The sequence below is a fragment of the Dendropsophus ebraccatus genome, chromosome 9 (genome assembly GCF_027789765.1).
Source record: "Dendropsophus ebraccatus isolate aDenEbr1 chromosome 9, aDenEbr1.pat, whole genome shotgun sequence".
NCBI lineage: Eukaryota > Metazoa > Chordata > Amphibia > Anura > Hylidae > Dendropsophus > Dendropsophus ebraccatus.
The window spans coordinates 34,857,069-34,874,333 of NC_091462.1; the positions used below are offsets into that span (position 1 = coordinate 34,857,069).

Genomic DNA, 17,265 nt, shown 5'->3' on the forward strand with positions numbered 1-17,265 from the left:
TGACAGTCAGCTGGAAGCTGAATTAGAAGCAGGGCCAGGAATGGGAAGGGAGTGATAATGCATTCCAGCTTCCGACACTTTGCACAAGAGAATGAAAGAATGTATTTCCATTCTAAAAGCACAGACAGATATATGTAAGGTATCATGCGTCTCCTTGCCCTCAAAACTATCTAATAGTGTCAGCCGTTTGAAATGTGAATTGCAGCTGACAGAATCACTTTCTACTAGGCAGCATAAGGGTGGTATTACACTGGCCGATGGGGGCCCGATAATACCTGTAAACGAGCAGCGATTTGCTAGATCGTCGCTCGCTTACTGGACCTATTACACGGCCCGATAATCGTTAAACAAGGGCTGCAGGGACATCGTTACCGATGTCCTTGCAGCCCTTGCTTACCTATATACATTACCTATCCACGTTCCAGGGCTGCTGCTGCGGTCCACCTCTCCACGGGTCCTGCGCGCTCTAGCTTCAGAGCGGCCTGTCAGCTGACAGGCCGCTCAGCCAATCACAGGTCGGGACCACGGCGGCCTGTGATTGACCTGGCGGTCTGTCAGCTGACAGGCCGCTCTGAAGCTAGAGCGCGCAGGACCCGGGGAGAAGAAGACCGCAGCAGCAGCCCTGGAACGTGGATAGGTAATGTCTATCGTCAGTCGCCGGCTGCGCACCGCTATTACACGTAGCGGTGCGTGGTCGGCGCCCGACGAAAATAGGTCCAAACCTATATCAACGATCAGCCGATGATCGTTGTCATCTGCTGATCGTTGTATTTGTTACATGGAGCGATAATCGGCCGATTTGGGCCAATTCGGCCGCTTATCGTTCCGTGTAATAGTACCCTAAGAATGCAATAGACCTGCCTCCCAGAGCTGTGCGGGCTGTGGCTGCTGGAGAGGGTGATGGCAGAGGGATGCTCAGTGTCCCTCCAGTGCCCTGTGTCCCTCAGTAATCATCCTCTCCAGCAGCCACAGCCAGCACAGCTCTGGGAGTCGGGTCATGACATCACCATTTTATCCAGGAAGTGACATCACCATTTTATCCAGGAAGTGAAGCCTTGATGCAGTAGTAAGTGCAGGGAAAAAGCACTTTATGTGCATTTCCTGGAATACGTGTATATTGGTGATTTGTATAACTTTGGGGGGGGGGGCAATACAATACTTTAATAAAAAATTTTGCCAGACTTCTCCTTTAAGACTGACTGCCACCCTGAACTTTGCATGATGTTCTCAACACTTCTTGTATCCAGAGGTCACACTGTACGATTGAAAGAAGTTGCATGTGTATTAATGTTTATGATGCTTGTACAAGTCTTAATGCAACCTCTTGATACAAGTTTTTTTATATTACTACAAAACGTAGAAATATTCAACAACGGCAATAAACGCCCATATAAATCAGGAAGGCAAATCACTGAATATAGCTGTCCTGGCGGAAGAATATGTGCAGCAATGCTGACTGGGTTTCCAGGGGTTATAAAGGCTTCCAGTAGCATTAATAATGACTGATATAATATTTACGTAACCCTTCCAGTCTGTATAGGCGACACTGTCTCGGTGACAGACGGCAATGTAACCACAATACTTTTTAGCACCAAGCAAGCAGTGATTCCATATTCTAATCGGATGGTAATGTGTATCAATGAATATGTATGATGTGGTGACATCCAATAATAAAAAAAAAATCCTGCACTAGAGCAACAATGTTAAATATAATTACCCTTATAGTAGTCATTTTCAGCCTCAAAATGCATCTTAGGGTCCTTTTACACAGACAGGTAAATCACTTAACCCTTAGGGGACACAGTCATTTTTGCACTTGTATATAAGGCCATAGCGCGTGCACTTTTCCACCTAGAGACCCAGATGAGCCCTTATTTTTTGCGCCACTAATTGTACTTTGCAATGGCAGACGTAAATTTTGCCTAAAATATGCTGTGAAACCCCCTTTAAAAATTATGTGTGTGGTAAAATAGGGGGAAAAAAAAATATTTTTTTCTATTTGGGGGGGTGGGGGGGTTTTAAGTAGTTCGCCCTAGGGTAAAACTGACTTATACATGTTCCTCAAGTTGTTATGATTACGATATGTAACTTGTATAACTTTTATTTTATTTGATGACTTTTAAAAAATTAAAACCCTTTAAAAAAATGTATGTTCCTTAAAATCGCTCTATTACCAGGCTTATAGCGTTTTATCCTTTGGTCTATGGGGCTGTGTGAGGTGTCATTTTTTTGTGCCATGATGTGTTCTATCAGTACCTTGATGCAAATTTTTTATTACAATTTTTTTGAGATTTGATGCGATCAAAAATTACAATTTTGCACTTTGGAATTTTTTTTACGCTTACGCCGTTTACCGAGCGAGCTCGGGAATGTGATAATTTAATGGCTCAGGCGATTAAGGGGGTGATTCTTACTTTTATTAGGGGAGGGGATTTTGTATTAATTAAATTTTTTTTTTTTTACTTTACACACATACTAGAAGCCTCCCTGGGGTTAGGGTTATTCCCCCTGGGGGACTTCTAGTATGACTGCTCTGATCTCTCATTGAGATCTATGCAATATAGTTGGACTGCATAGATCAATGAGATCTGTGCGCTATTGCTTTCGGCTGCTGCAGTCGTAAGCAATAGAGTGCAGAGCTGGGATCAGTGCCATTATGTTGCACACCCCAGCCCAGGGCAGATGCGGGTTTTAATGTGTGTGGGGCTGCATCAGTGTGAGCAGCCCCACACACATCAATGTGCCAGTACCTGGGCATAATGAAAGGCAGCAGTGATCAGGCAGTTGCTTGCCATTAACCTCCTCGACACCGCAAGCACAGCAGTTGAGGGATCAGTGACTGGAGCAGTACCTGTCACTGACTGATCAGGACTAGAGATGAGCGAACCTCGAGCATGCTCGAGTCCATCCGAACCTGAACTTTCGCCATTTGATTAGTGGTGGCTGCTGAAGTTGGATAAAGCCCTAAGGCTATGTGGAAAACATGGATATAGTCATTGGATGTATCCATGTTTTCCAGACAACCTTAGAGCTTTATCCAAGTTCAGCAGCCCCAGCTAATCAAATACTGAACGTTCGAGTTTGGATCGACTTGAACCCGAACCCGGTTCGCTCATCTCTAATTAGGACCCCACAGTGTCTTACAGTGTAATACTTCTGTCTTGTCGGATTGGCGATCTTCTCATAGAGTCTGCCCTCAGGCAGACTTTATGAGAAGATCGCGGATAATACTGATCAATGCTATGCAATGGCATAGCATTGATCAGTATATGCAATCTAACGATTAAGTATGCTAAGGGAACTATTAAAGTGGTAAAAAAAAAAAAAAAATTAGTTTTTGAAAATATAAAAAAAAACATCCCTAAAAATATGTAAAGAAAACTTTAAAAATAAACATATTTGGTATAGCAGCATGCAGAATTCTCTGATCTAATATAACAAAATTGTTTCCACAAGGTGAACAGTGTAGACGAAAGGATGGGGGAAAAAAACAACAGGATTGCTGTTTTTTTTTTAATTATGTATCAGAATTTTTTTTTATAAAAAGCAATCAAAAATTTCCATTTACACCAATATGATACCAATAAAAACTATAGATCATGTTGCTTTGGTCAGGAAGGGGGTTATAAAAAAACCTTCAGTCTTCCAGTACTTATCAGCTGCTGTTTGTCCTGCAGGAAGTGATGTTATTTCCAGTCTGAAACAGTGATCTCTGCTGTATGATGAATTTTCCAGAGCAGGAGCAAATCCCCATGGAAAACCTCTCCTGCTCTGAAAAATCCCTGACATAGACAGAGGTGGCAGCACAGAGCACTGTGTCAGACAGGAAAATATTCACAACTTTCTCCAGGACATACAGCAGCTGATAAGTACTGAAGGGCTTCATTATTTTTAATAGAACAAATCTGTATAACTGTCTGACACTAGTTAACCTAAAAACATTTTCTCCTTGGAGTACGCCTTTAAACAATAGGCTATTTTCTGATTACACCTTCCCTTTCAGCCTCTGTCCTTCAGTTAAACTCCAACCCATCAACCATTTCCTAAATAATGAAAGATCAGCAGGAGATTAACCCTTGTGTTCCCTGCAGAATAGTTACAAGACGGAGAAGCCCCTGCATGCTGACAAACAGCGAGGAGAAAATTACATTTAATCACTTATTTCTAGGTTTAGCGCTCCTTTAAGAGAGTCCAGAAAAGGCGCAGGCACACTATGAAAGTTATCGCCTGCGTGGTCAAGGAACAAATGAGCATCTCTTACAATAGTAAACATTAGGGAAACACTAAAAACAGATACATTACCTCCTTGTCATTCCAGTCATGGTAATAGCGGACATGATTCTTTTCATCTATCACCCAGGATTTCACTTTGCACATTATGTCCTAAGGAAAATTAACAGAGAAACAGAAAAACAAAATCATTAAAATGAATGACAAGCTGAAAATCTCAGCGTGACACCACTGGCACAATCATTTGGCTCACAAAATATTGTATAGCAAAATATCCAAAGTACCCAAAGAAACTATGTATCTAATGCAGAACAAAAAACTGCTAACTTTTCAGATCCATCATCGTTCAGAAGAGAGAACAGTTAGATTTAATTGATAGGACCACAAAACCCAAAGCCTCATGGTATATAGAGACGGAAAAAAAACTAATCATATCGCAAATTGACCAAACTTTATAAAAGTTCAAGATGTCTGAGATAAAGTTAATGATAATAGAAAGGAGGGGGATTATGTCAATGTATAGAAACTTTTTTAAAGCGACTCTGTACCCACAATATGTTTCCCCCCCCCCCCCCCCCCCCCAAAACCACTTGTACCTTCAGATAGCTGCTTTAATCTAAGATCTGTCCTGGGGTCCGTTCGGCAGGTGATGCAGTTATTGTCCTAAAAAACAACTTTTAAACTTGCAGCCCGGTGCCATACGGCTGTGGCCTAGAGTACCCATGCCCTAACTTTGCACCATCCCTCCTCCCCACCCTCTTCATCATTAGGCATGCCCCTAGAATATTTTCTCCCGTCTGAACAATGCACAGGTGCCTTAACGTTCCAGCCCATGAGCCTTGTTCTCACAGCTGACGAATAGGAGAATATCTGTCTGGAACATTCCTAATGATGAGGAAGGCAGGGAGGAGGGACAGAGAGGTTGTGCCAGCCTAATGCACAGACACTCTAGGCCACTGCCATTTGGCATAGGGCTGCAAGTTTAAAAGTTGTTTTTTAGGACAATAACTGCATCACCTGCCGAACGGACCCCAGGACAGATCTTAGATTAAAAGCAGCTATCTGATGCAACAAGTGGTTGGGGGGAGGGGGACGTTTTTTGGGTACAGCGTCACTTTAAGCCTACACCTGTATATCACACATGTATGGTATATCGACTAATGCCCCTAGTGCACAGTTCTGCCCCGGCTGGCCTGTTCTGCTGATATTCATTAGAAAGAGCTGGCAGCAGATTTGCATACCAGGGCGGTAGCCCCACCCCCAGTGCACCAAAATGCCTAATTAGCATACGGATTAAACTGATAATACCATAGAAAGGGCGCAGAGGATGAAGGTAGGAAACCCTCATCCTCGACACCACGTCTGCTATAGGAGGATATCAGCAGGTCACATTTTTCTTTACCTTTAAACTATTTTTTGAAGATGGCTATATACGTTCATTTTTTGCGGCCACATGAATGCTTGGCTCAACTGATATTTGATGTGTTTTGTGTTCAACATGGAGATAGGGGGGTAAAAGATGTGTTCCTTACCCAACATGTGCGTCATATGAGTGCTGATCTCCTAGACCAGTATATTACACAGTATATTACACAACTCGGTGATTGTGAGGCCCCTAACTCCTATCGTTCATTGGCCAAGCATCACAAAAAGCAATGTGCAACCAAGTAACAAGGATTTTCAAAAACCCATGCTCGGCCATTGCTTGTCCTTTGGATTGTCTGATTGCTGGGTCTAATACATGTGGGCGATTTTGTCCCATTTCGCCAATAATCCCCCTGCGACTCCTCTAATGAGATATGCCAATAGAAAAGAAGGATACAACGGCGCTGCATGTGCAGGTCAATAAAACAATACCATATAGATGAAAACTGTGCTCATGCACGCTCACCTGGAGGGGTCATACACAGTTAGGCACGACTCTAATGTGTGCATGTAGTTATATATAGCAGGGTTGCTGCCAGCCACCTTCCAACCCCAGATGGGTAATCGGTGCAATGTAGAACTGATGCCTGATGAAGAGGGAATTTTCACCCTCGAAACGCGTAGCATACCAATAAAGTGTGACTTGACTTCAGAAGCCGTGAGCCATTTCTCTGGGAATGAGGGTTTGGCACCAATAGGAATCCACCACTTTTTTTCTTTCACTTGCTGAAGGACTGCTCTAATGAGGTTTGCAAGAGGGATAGCCAGTGGAAAACCAACATGCTAATCTGTAAAGGGGGAGTAGCGAGGCCCCATATAGATCAGATGGTTAGCCAGACCCACTTTTAGACTATCACTAGAGATGAACGAACCGGGTTAGAGTCCATCCGAACCCGAACGATCAGCATTTGATTAGTGGCGGCTGCTGAACTTGGATAAAGCTCTAAGGTTGTCTGGAAAACATGGATACAGCCAATGACTATATCCATGTTTTCCATATAGCCTTAGGGCTTTATCCAACTTCAGCAGCCACCGCTAATCAAATGCACAAAGTTCAGGTTCGGATGGACTCTAGCATGCTCCAGGTTCGCTCATCTCTAACTATCACCCATTTGGTGCATGCTCTGGATCTCTTGATGTATATACTAAATGTATTCATAATGGGTGTTGGAGGAAAAAAGACTCAGGAGTGCTTGAATTCAACAGGCTCAGTGTTTTGTTCTAAAACCAGATAAGACATTACCAGAACCTGGCAGCAGCTTAGTCTTTATACCCACTGAAAACACGTGTATGAGGGTGTTCTATGCATATAAAAGTCCTGGCCACCCCTTTCTGGCACCTTAGAGTAGAAATAACCAGCATAACTTCAGCTGTCTGTCGAAAGTGTATAGCAGCCTCCCACCGCTCTATTGACACATGATGTCTAGGAAGGGTCACAAGGGTCAGAGTGTGTTGGATCTTTATTGCCCAGCCCCATTGTTCTGGGAGGAATAAGGCGATACCAGAGCAGCCTGGCCGTGGCTTAACCCTTCTTGACCCACAGAAAAAATGTGAATATTTGTCTTTGCCAAATGTCCATGTGTATGAGAAGGTTGGAAGGGAACTGTCAGGAGAAGAATATGTATGACCAAAGAACCGGATTTTTATTTTTTTTTTTTGGGGGGGGGGGGGGGGGGGGGGGGGGGGGGGTTACAATCTGTAAAGCAATAGGTAGACTGTGAAGAGATCAATAATAAACTAAATGTACTAAAAAAAAATGTGAACCATTAACAAAAAAGGCTTTGGTGAATTTGAATTTTTTGCTTGTACTGAATATAAATCTGTAGCAGAAGAATTTTTGAGCCATGCGGACAGGTTAAACGCACAATGAGGTGGGCAATGTAACACAAAATCCAGAACTGCTGCAATGGAGAGGTGGCATGCCTCAAAGCAATAAACAAACACTTATTAACACAGGCTGCAAAGAGGACGTGGACAATGCAGAGAGACCTTCAATCAAAAGCCAAAGCAACCGATACAGAGATGATTGTTGGCAAGGGGAGCGCTCTGAAATGATAGCTGCTGTGCCAAGCATCCCTTTTTATAAGCTGGCCCACCTCTCCTTTTTTTTTTTTCAGTTTTTGCCATAAAATTGTTTGCCTGTCCCCTTCTGCCACCCCGCCTGTAAAAACTGAGCTGTGCCAATGCCTCCATTACACAATGGCAAGAGGTTTGCTCTGCTGACCCCTAACCAGCTGCATTCAGGCTCGGAACATCTCTCCCGGCAGGAAACCTAAAGGCTTTCTAGCTGGAAGGCTAGTGTGCATTCAGGAGTAGTAACTGCAGGAAAAGCCCAATGCGCTTTGTTTCAGTGGCCTTTCTTCACAAAAAGATTAATCGTCTGTGAAATGGAAACTGCAAACAGCAAGTGACACAAAGTGATCCCTTCGAGCCTTTCCTGATCAGTTTTGTCGTTGTATATCTCAAAGCCGCATGTGGTTAGGTCCTCGGTACAAGCAGGTGTTAATCAAGGAGTCTGCTCCGAGGGGTCAAGCTTTCCCCCTTAAGAACGAAAAAAAAAAAAAAGCATATTTTAAGAGCGGAGGTGAGCTTTTGTTTAAGGATAAATCACAATCTAAACGTCCTAATAATAATAAACCAATGACTCAAATTCAAATAAATTCAACATTCTCAAGTGAATGATTTACCGAAAGACTTTGGAAAAAAAAAAAAAAAAAAAAAAAAAAAAAAAAAAAAAAAAATATATATATATATATATATATATATATATATATATATATATATATATATATATATATATGCAACCAACATCCCTTAGAGCTGTATGTAAATACTCAGTATTTCTACTAACGAATTTGCCTTTTTCTGTCACTTCATAAAAGGAAAGATGTGGGTAAAAAAAAAAAAAAAGAAAAAGTTCCAATAGCATAGCTAATTTGCTACACCCCAGGAACAGGGGCTCCCCACAGATTTTAACAAGTAAGGGGGATTGCTAAAACTTTTTTAATGAAATCCAACACGTTCTACCTAAAAGAATAATCACTTTTTACTCTCGCCATTGCAAATTTTCACTCACAAAAATGTTTAAAAGTGGCTAATGTAACGCCGTTTCCTACAAGGAGAAGATCAAAGTGCTATATTACAAATGCATTATGATTAAAAAAGCACTGTGCAGCCTTGCTATTAAATGTTCTTTAAACCCTAAAAGGCTTCCCATAGATCTCCCTTGGCACTGCATATACAACCTTTGACAAGTAATGTAGACCATTTTTATTCATTGCCTAAAATTGTAGGCAATTATGTGCGTCATACTGGCCACCTGCAAACTCTGAATGCCTACTCTGGTTGTCAGTGCTAGGAAGGGGAAAAAAAAACTAATGTCGCAGGGGATTAATCTATGGAGAGAGTCCTCTTTAATAGCTTCAGCAGGTGAAATGGCCCAGCTGGTTACTGCGATGAGTGGCCAGGAGCAGCTTATGTACAGACATGCAACAAGACTTCACATAAGGAGAAAAAAAAAGGAATAAAAAGAAAAAAGTCACATGAATGGAAATAAACCGTCTAGAAAAGCAAAGCTGCAATCAATTTTAAAAAATGGCATAAAACAGGATAAGGGTGCCCGAATTTATTGTGGTGGAGGCATATTAACGTGGTTTATCGCTAACTGTTGTGGCTTCAAGTGCTGGTAAAGCGAGGTGATAAAAGTTAAAGAGTCTCTGTACCCACATCTGCCCCCCCCCCCCCCCCCCCCCCCCCCCCCCCCCCCCCCCCCCCCCCCCCCCCGAAACCACTTGTATCTTCAGATAGCTGCTTTTAATCCAAAATCTGTCCTGTGGTCTGTTTGGCAGGTGATGCAGTTATTGTCCTAAAAAAACAACTTTTAAACTTGTAGTCCTGTGCCAAACGGCCGTGGTGAAAAGTGAAACTGGCTCAGTTGCCCCTAGCAACCAATCAGATTCCACCTTCCATTTTCCAAAGAGTCTGTGAGGAATGAAAGGTGGAATTGATTGGTTGCTAGGGGCAACTGAGCCAGTTTCACTTTATACCATGTTTGATAAATCTCCCCACATGCTCCCATGTTGCAGAAGTGGTGTGGTAGTGTGTTAAAACCGCACAAGGCATACTGTAAATGGTGTCAAGTATGAAAAAAACATGCTTTACCCCATGGATTGTGGTCAACATGTAAACCCAGTGTAAGGATACAGATGGTCCCCTGTTGGATCCTCAATGTGACTGAAAGCCATCCAGACATACTGTATGGAACAGTTTTTTAATTATTTGTGTTACTGATAAAACGGTGCGGTCACAGGGTCAATTCATTAAAGGGGTTATCCAGCGCTACAAAAACATGGCCACTTTTCCCCCTCTCTTGTGTCCAGTTCAGGTGTGGTTTGTAATTAAGCTCCATTTACTTCAATGAAGCTGAGTTCCAAACCCCACCCAATCTGGAGACAAGAGAGGGGAGAAAGTGGCCATGTTTTTGCAGCACTGGTTAACCCCTTCAAGCTCCATTTACTTCAATGGAACTGAGCTTCAGAACCTGCACCCAAACTGGAGACAAGAGTGGTGCAGTAAGTGGCCATGTTTTTGTAGCCCATTTAAAAGGGGTTATCCAGGATTTCAAAGCTACTTTCTTGCAAAAGCAGCACCGCCACGGTCTTTAGGTTGTGTGTGATATTACAATTCAGCTCCATTCAGTTCTAGGGAACCGAGCTGCAACACCCACACCCAAACTGAGGACAAGAGTGGTGCTGTTTTTGGAAGAAAGAGGCCATGTTATTCTAAGCCTAGATAACCCCTTTTATGGCTGCACAATTTTGTAGTTAAACAGTAGTTTTAGGCCACATGTCCATGGCTGTGTTTAGTCCATGAAACATGGTCCGTGTGCTGACTTAAAGCATCATACTGAATTATGATACATTGAGCTCCTGAATGGCCAGATTGAACTGACTAGCCTACTGAGCCGACAGTCCGAGTTCTACATATAAGAGGCAGTGTTAATAAATGTGCATGAAGGAACTGCTTTATTTGCATTTGCATACAAAATGTTTTATTTTGCAAAAAAAGACAATGGGGGTAACAAGAGGGAGGAAACAGATACCATAGGAAGGATTTTTCTCTGCTAAAATACAATTTCTTAGTCCTTTAAACCATCGATGAAAGGTGCCTATTATGCATTGATTTACAGGCCACGTAGTAGTGTAGCTGTCAGCAACAATAAGAGTTTTGGTTTAAAAACTCAATTTCCAGGTCACTGACGATATACAGGGGACAGATATGTAAAAGACCCCTTTCTCCAAATATCAATAAAGCAACTAAGTTAACCCTTTGAGGACCAGGCCCAAAATGACCCAGTGGACCGCGCAAATTTTGATCTTAGTGTTTTCGTTTTTTCCTCTTCCCCTTTTAAGAGCTCTAGCACTCTCAGTTTTCTATCTACAGGCCATGTAAGTGCTTGTTTTTTACAGGAATAGTTGTACTCTGTAATGGCGTCATTCATTTTACCATAACATGTATGATGGAATTCCAAATATATTATTTATGAAGATATAAATTGGTGAAATCGTAAAAAAGAATGCAATATGGTAACATTTGGGGGGGTTCCTGTGTCTACTTAATGCACTATATGGTAAAAGCGACATTATACAATTATTCTATAGGTCAGTCCGAACACAACCATATGCAGGTTTAGGGTACAAACACACACAGCAGATACACAACAGATTTGATACTGTGTTCAGTTATTTAGATCTAATCTGCTGCGTATCGCAGCAGTAAATACGCAGCGTATAAACCATGTGTGTTTGTACCCTTACACAGATTCTCTAATGTTATATTTTTTTTTTTTTATGAAATCCTTTTTTTTGGCAATTAATTATAAATAAAATGGGCCTATTGTGATGCTTATAATGGTTTTATTTTTTCACCTACGGGACTGTATGGGGTGTCATTTTTTCCGCCATGATCTCTAGTTTTTATTAATACCATATTTGTGAAGATCGGACGTTTTGATCACTTTTTATAAATTTTTATATATATATATATATATATATATATATATATATATATATATATATATATATATATATAATGTAACATAAAATCAGTAATCCGCACACTTTTTTCCCTCTTTTCGTCTACGCCGTTTACCGTTCGCAATGACGCTTGTTATATTTTAATAGATTGGACAATTACGCACGCTATGGTATATTATATGTTTATCTATTTTTATGTTTTATTTATATAATGGAAAAGGGGGGTGATTTCAACTTTTATTGGGGGAGGGGTTTTGGGGTAGTGTGTTAGTGTTTTTAACTTTTTTTTTTTTTTTTACACATTTGAAGTCCCTTTGGGGGACTTGTACATACATTAGTTTGATTTTTACACTGATCATTGCTATGCCATAGGCATAGCATTGATCAGTGTTATCGGCGATCTGCTCATTGAGCCTGCCTGTAGGAAGGAGACCTCCGGCAGTCCGTTTTACCAATCGGGACCCCCGCAGTCACACTGTGGGGGTCCCGATCGGTAAGTGACAGGGGACTCCCCCTGTCTATGTGCTATATGAACATAGTTTAAGAATAATATGATTTTAGGCCTATGACCCAGTATAGACGTCCAAAAAAAAAATTATTGCATTGGCTTTGCTGTGGCAACTTACTATCTACCACCACCACCAGATCATCAGTTCCATAGGCCGTAGATAGGGCACCCACTAGTTAATAGGTATAAGAATATGCATATGGGGAATACATTATATCAGTTAAAAACCAGGGCAGGAAGGTGCAATGCGAGCAGGGACCTCACTCCTCATGTATGGATAATTATATGTATCTCTCTGTAATGTCTATTTTTTGTCTATGTATGTACCCCAGAATTGTAAAGTGCTGCAGAATCTGTTGGCGCTATATAAATAAAAATTATTATTATTATTATTATTATTATTATTATTATTATTATTAATGGCCATGAGATGGGGGGGGGGGGGGGGGAAAGGTTTCTAATATTGGGCAAGCTACTCCAAAAATACTATGCGGCCGACAAATAGCGCTTGGCTACTGGCTCATTAGATTAGCTCCATACCTGCACCAGATCATGACATGACCGGGGTGGGTGTGTTTAGTCTTGAATATAAACAAGTGTTTTCATGCACTGACTGCTACACTATTTGGCACTGATTTAATAAGTGTATTAGAAAATTGCAGATCTTCTCATTATGCACTAGTTAAAGGAAACCTGTCACCACTTTCCTTCCACTTGAACCATAAATCATTGAGGCAGCTTGACTGATAGATTTCACCCTGTTTGGGTATAGGGAGAGAGCAAGCCTTAGGGGACCGCCGCAAATGACTCATGGTTCAGGCTGGATGAAAGTGATAATAGGTTCCCTTTAAGTTTTAAGTACACACAGCTGGGGAAAAAAAACCCTAAGGGTGCCTTCACACATACCGGATCAGCAGCAGATTTTTACGCTGCAAATTCGCAGCGAAATCTGCTGCGGATCCGGTCCCATTCATCCCTATGATAGCACAAACTCGCAGCGAGATTGACATCTCACTGCCAGTATGTGCTTTAACCCCCTGCTGCCCACCGCCCCGCAGCCAGCATCCCCGCCGCCTGCAGTCCGCATCTCGCCCGCCCCATCCCCGTACCCCCCGCAGCTCGATCCCCGTACCCCCCGCAGCCAGATCGCACCACACCACATCTGTTTGCTGATGACACAAAAGTGTGCAATAGGGTAGATATTCCTGGAGGTGTCAGTAATATGGAAATTGAAGTTCAATGTTTCCAAATGTAAAATAATGCACTTGGGGAGGAGGAATCCTCTATCAGAGTATCACTTTGGCAGTGCTGTGTTGGAAAAGACTTCAGAAGAGAAGGATTTAGGGGTAGTGATTTCTGAGAGCCTTAAAATAAGTCACCAGTGCAACCAGGCAGTGGGGAAAACAAATCGTGTGCTGGGGTGTATAGCTAGAGGTATAACAAGTAGGAAGAGGGAGATTGTGATCCCGCTGTATAGAGCTCTGGTGAGGCCACATCTGGAATACTGTGTCCGTTTCTGGAGACCTCATCTAAAAAAGGATATTGATAAAATAGAACGGGTCAAAAGACGGGCTACAAAAATGGTGGAGGGTGTGAGGCATAAACCATATCAGGAAAGACTTGAGGATTTGAATCTGAATAGTCTGGAGGAAAGAAGGGAAAGGGACATGATTGAAACCTTTAAGTAAAACGACTAAATAAGGTTCAGGAGAGAAGTGTTTTTAGTAAAAAAAAAAAAAAAAAAACTGAGCTCAAGAACAAGAGGACACAGTGAGAGGTTATCTGGGGGAAAGATCAGAAGCCACGTGAGAAAATATTACTTTACTGAAAGAGTAGTAGATTCTTGAAACAAACTTCCAGCAGATGTGGTTGGTAAATCTACAATAACAGAATGTAAACCTGCCTCTATCTATCCTAAGATAATAAGAAGGAAAATACTAAGAGGGCAGAATAGATGGACCCAGTGGTCTTTTTCTGCCGACAATCTTCTGTTTCCATGGAGAGCTAAAGGTTCCCTATCCCTGTTCTGTTGTGAGCATAGGAAGTGCCTGCAGATACCACTCCGCGGACTCTCCATGCCAGGGAATCAGTGGTTTTGTGGTCTGCAAAATGACTATGGTCGGAACAGGTGGCTTTTAGCTGACAGGGACAGGACAAACCGAGTTTTCCCCAATCCTGGCCATCAACCACAGACACCTATCAGTTGATAAAGCTTTGCTTTGGCAATCGCTTTCATGTATGCAAGACAGGAACCTTTGCAAGAAGAGGGTTAAAGGGCATGAGCAGGACAAAAGGCCCGGAAAACAGTCATGGGCTAAGCTGACACAGAATTGTAAAAGGGGGCTCATATGGAGCTCCAGGAAGCAAGGAAAGGTAATGCCTTCCGAGGATAAAGACAGTTAAAAATAAATAAAATTATTTAAGTAATCTAGGACGGACTACATAGTCTGTGCGGCTTTTTTCTAACCTTTTATGTTTTTACGTGATGCTTTGTATAAGGCCATATTACAGGTTTGGAAGAGAATTTCATATACACCCTGGCCCTGTTCTTCCTTCTGATGTGTGGTTGGTCTCAGCTCACAATACATTTATACACAATCTACTTAACATATTATATACACCTTCTTAAGATGCTCTGCCTTTCTGCAAGAGTAAAAGAACCACAACATTTTCTCGATGACAAGCTGCGATTTCCACCGCAGCGTGTATGCAGAAGAGTACTAGTCAGACAAAGGAGCTGTCACCGTGTCCCCTGTAGGGCACCTGCGGCTGTGTATTGTCACAGCTTCCACTATGTTTTTAAACAAGAATATAGACGCATTACAGGGGAACTTAGTGAAAGAAGCGTGGAATGGGAATATTGATTTCTACAGCATAGACACTAATAGGGACAATGCACAAAGCAGAACAGAAGAAGCAGCAAGAAGAAAGAAAAAGTGTTAATGGTCACAGCCACTTCAACAAACTTTACATGAATCAATATTACAAGTGGATATGGAAACTTTGTAATATATCTTAACAGAGAAAAATGTTCTCCTATAATCAGGCTCTCTCTTCCTCTTAAACTTCTTATTCACTTGGAAAAATGCTCAGATATTTCCTGAGAGGCAAAACAGCTCACTGAGGGATCAGTTACATGTCTCCCATACAAGTCTATGGGGGGAGGGGAAGATGTGGAGAAGGGGTATGGCTGGAGAGACAGAAGCAATCAAACTGCAGAGAAACTTAAAGATCAAGACACTTCTGTCTTTGAATCCCATCTTACACTGCTCAGTACTGCTTTATAATGTCCTCAATCTTGCTTCTGAGGGTGTACTATAAAGAGATACAGGAGTGCAGGTTCCCCTCTTCTATGTGTGTGTGCAGTGTATGAAAGATGTCCTAGAGCAGGTGCAATCATGACTGGGCTGCCGAAGTTTTAGCTGTCCTAGAGGCTATGCCCCAGCAACTAGTTTACAGACAACTGAAAATTAGAAATGGAACCTGCAGAAGGAAAAAATCTGGTCAAAAACATATACACTGGTACCTTGGATTAAGGGTAACTTGGATTGAGAGCATTGTGCAAGAAGAGCTCACAGTTTTTCAAAATTTTAACTAGGTTTAAGAGCATTGCTTTGGTTTAAGAGCTCCCTGTACTGGGTGGGAGGGGGAGGGGCATGGTCTGCATAGAGGAGTCTACAGCCCTGTACTCTGAGCCAGGAAGTCTCCCTCACCTTCCAAATCATGGCAGATCCACTTCAGGCTGGGGCTTGCATCAGGGGACAGGACTGTGGAGGTAACCTCCATCCTAAAGCGAATTTAGTACGGACCTGCCTGAAGCTCCATAGGCTGCAAGGTAATGCACTTACTATGCAGCCTATGGAGCTTCTGGCAGGTCCGTACTACACTCACGGATCTAGTGCAGAGCAGTGAAAGTCTTGAACAGGGTTCTCACCACTCACACAAAGGGGTCACATTCAGACAGTGGGGGCTTTATAGAAAGCAACCCTGATTTATTTACTTGTCACATATCAAAAACAGAAATCCAAGGACACAAAAATTTACTAAAATGTTCTCTGTCACAACAAAAAAAAAAAAGAGGGCATCTTGATATATCGAAAAAACAATTCACAGCCTATTAAATGTCACTTGCTATAAATATTCACCTAGTTGACATTGAATAATCAGAGGCATCAACAAGATAACCTTAAAAAGTGATCTGAACATTACATTGAGGGAGGACTGCTGGAAGCTCTTTCATTAGCTCATCACCGTGACCTGAGGTTGGAAGCAGAGGAAGCATCTTCTCTCTAATGACTTTAAGTACAAGTGGCCTTTGACCAGCGATCATGTTAAAACACAAAGAATAATGAACTTCTTGTGTATTTCAGCTTGCCATTGGAATAAAAATGTGTGCAGGCCTGAATATATCTGCTTTGTTACAATAAATATTATATATATTTATATATATTTATTTATTACAGTAAAACCTTGGATTACAAACATACTTCATTCCAGGAATGTGCTTGTAATCCAAATCATTCGCATATCAAAGAAACTTTTCACAAAAGAAGTAACTGAAAGGCAGACGATTTGTTTCAAAACCCAAGAATAAGGTAGGTAAGGGGGTTCTGTATCAATAAAAAAAAAAAACACTATCAGCAAAGAAAGGGTTAATGCGTTAACTCTCCCTCCACACACAACTCCCCAGGTGGCTGAAAACCTGCCTGGAGCAGCTATCGATGGAGGGGTTAGTTCAGGAGTCAGAGTTAAAGGGGTTATCCCGCGCTACAAAAACATGGCCACTTTTCCCCCTACTGTTGTCTCCAGGTCAGGTGCGGTTTGCAATTAAGCTCCATTTACTTCAATGGAACTGAGTTTCAAAACCCCACCCAAACTGGAGACAACAGTAGGGGGAAAGTATCCATGTTTTTGTAGCGCTGGAAAACCCCTTTAAGTAGACCTCATACACTTTGCCACGTGTAGGCAAGATGGTTGTGACATTTGTGTGGCAGCAGCAGGGGATGGCCGGATGGGGGCCTGGGTAATTGAGGCACTCATCACTTGGGTTAGATCTGTGCACACAGG

The 17,265-nt window shown here is 42.0% G+C and overlaps 1 protein-coding gene across 3 annotated transcripts in view; it reads right to left on the minus strand.

Annotated features, from left to right (window-relative positions):
* The window catches only part of OLA1 (Obg like ATPase 1), a 161,254-nt gene that overhangs the window by 58,721 nt on the left and 85,268 nt on the right, over positions 1 to 17,265 (minus strand). For all 3 annotated transcript variants that reach the window (XM_069985149.1, XM_069985147.1, XM_069985150.1), the window contains one exon: positions 4,303 to 4,383. In XM_069985149.1, coding sequence (XP_069841250.1) covers positions 4,303 to 4,383 — 81 coding nt within the window. The remainder of the gene's footprint in view (positions 1 to 4,302; positions 4,384 to 17,265) is intronic.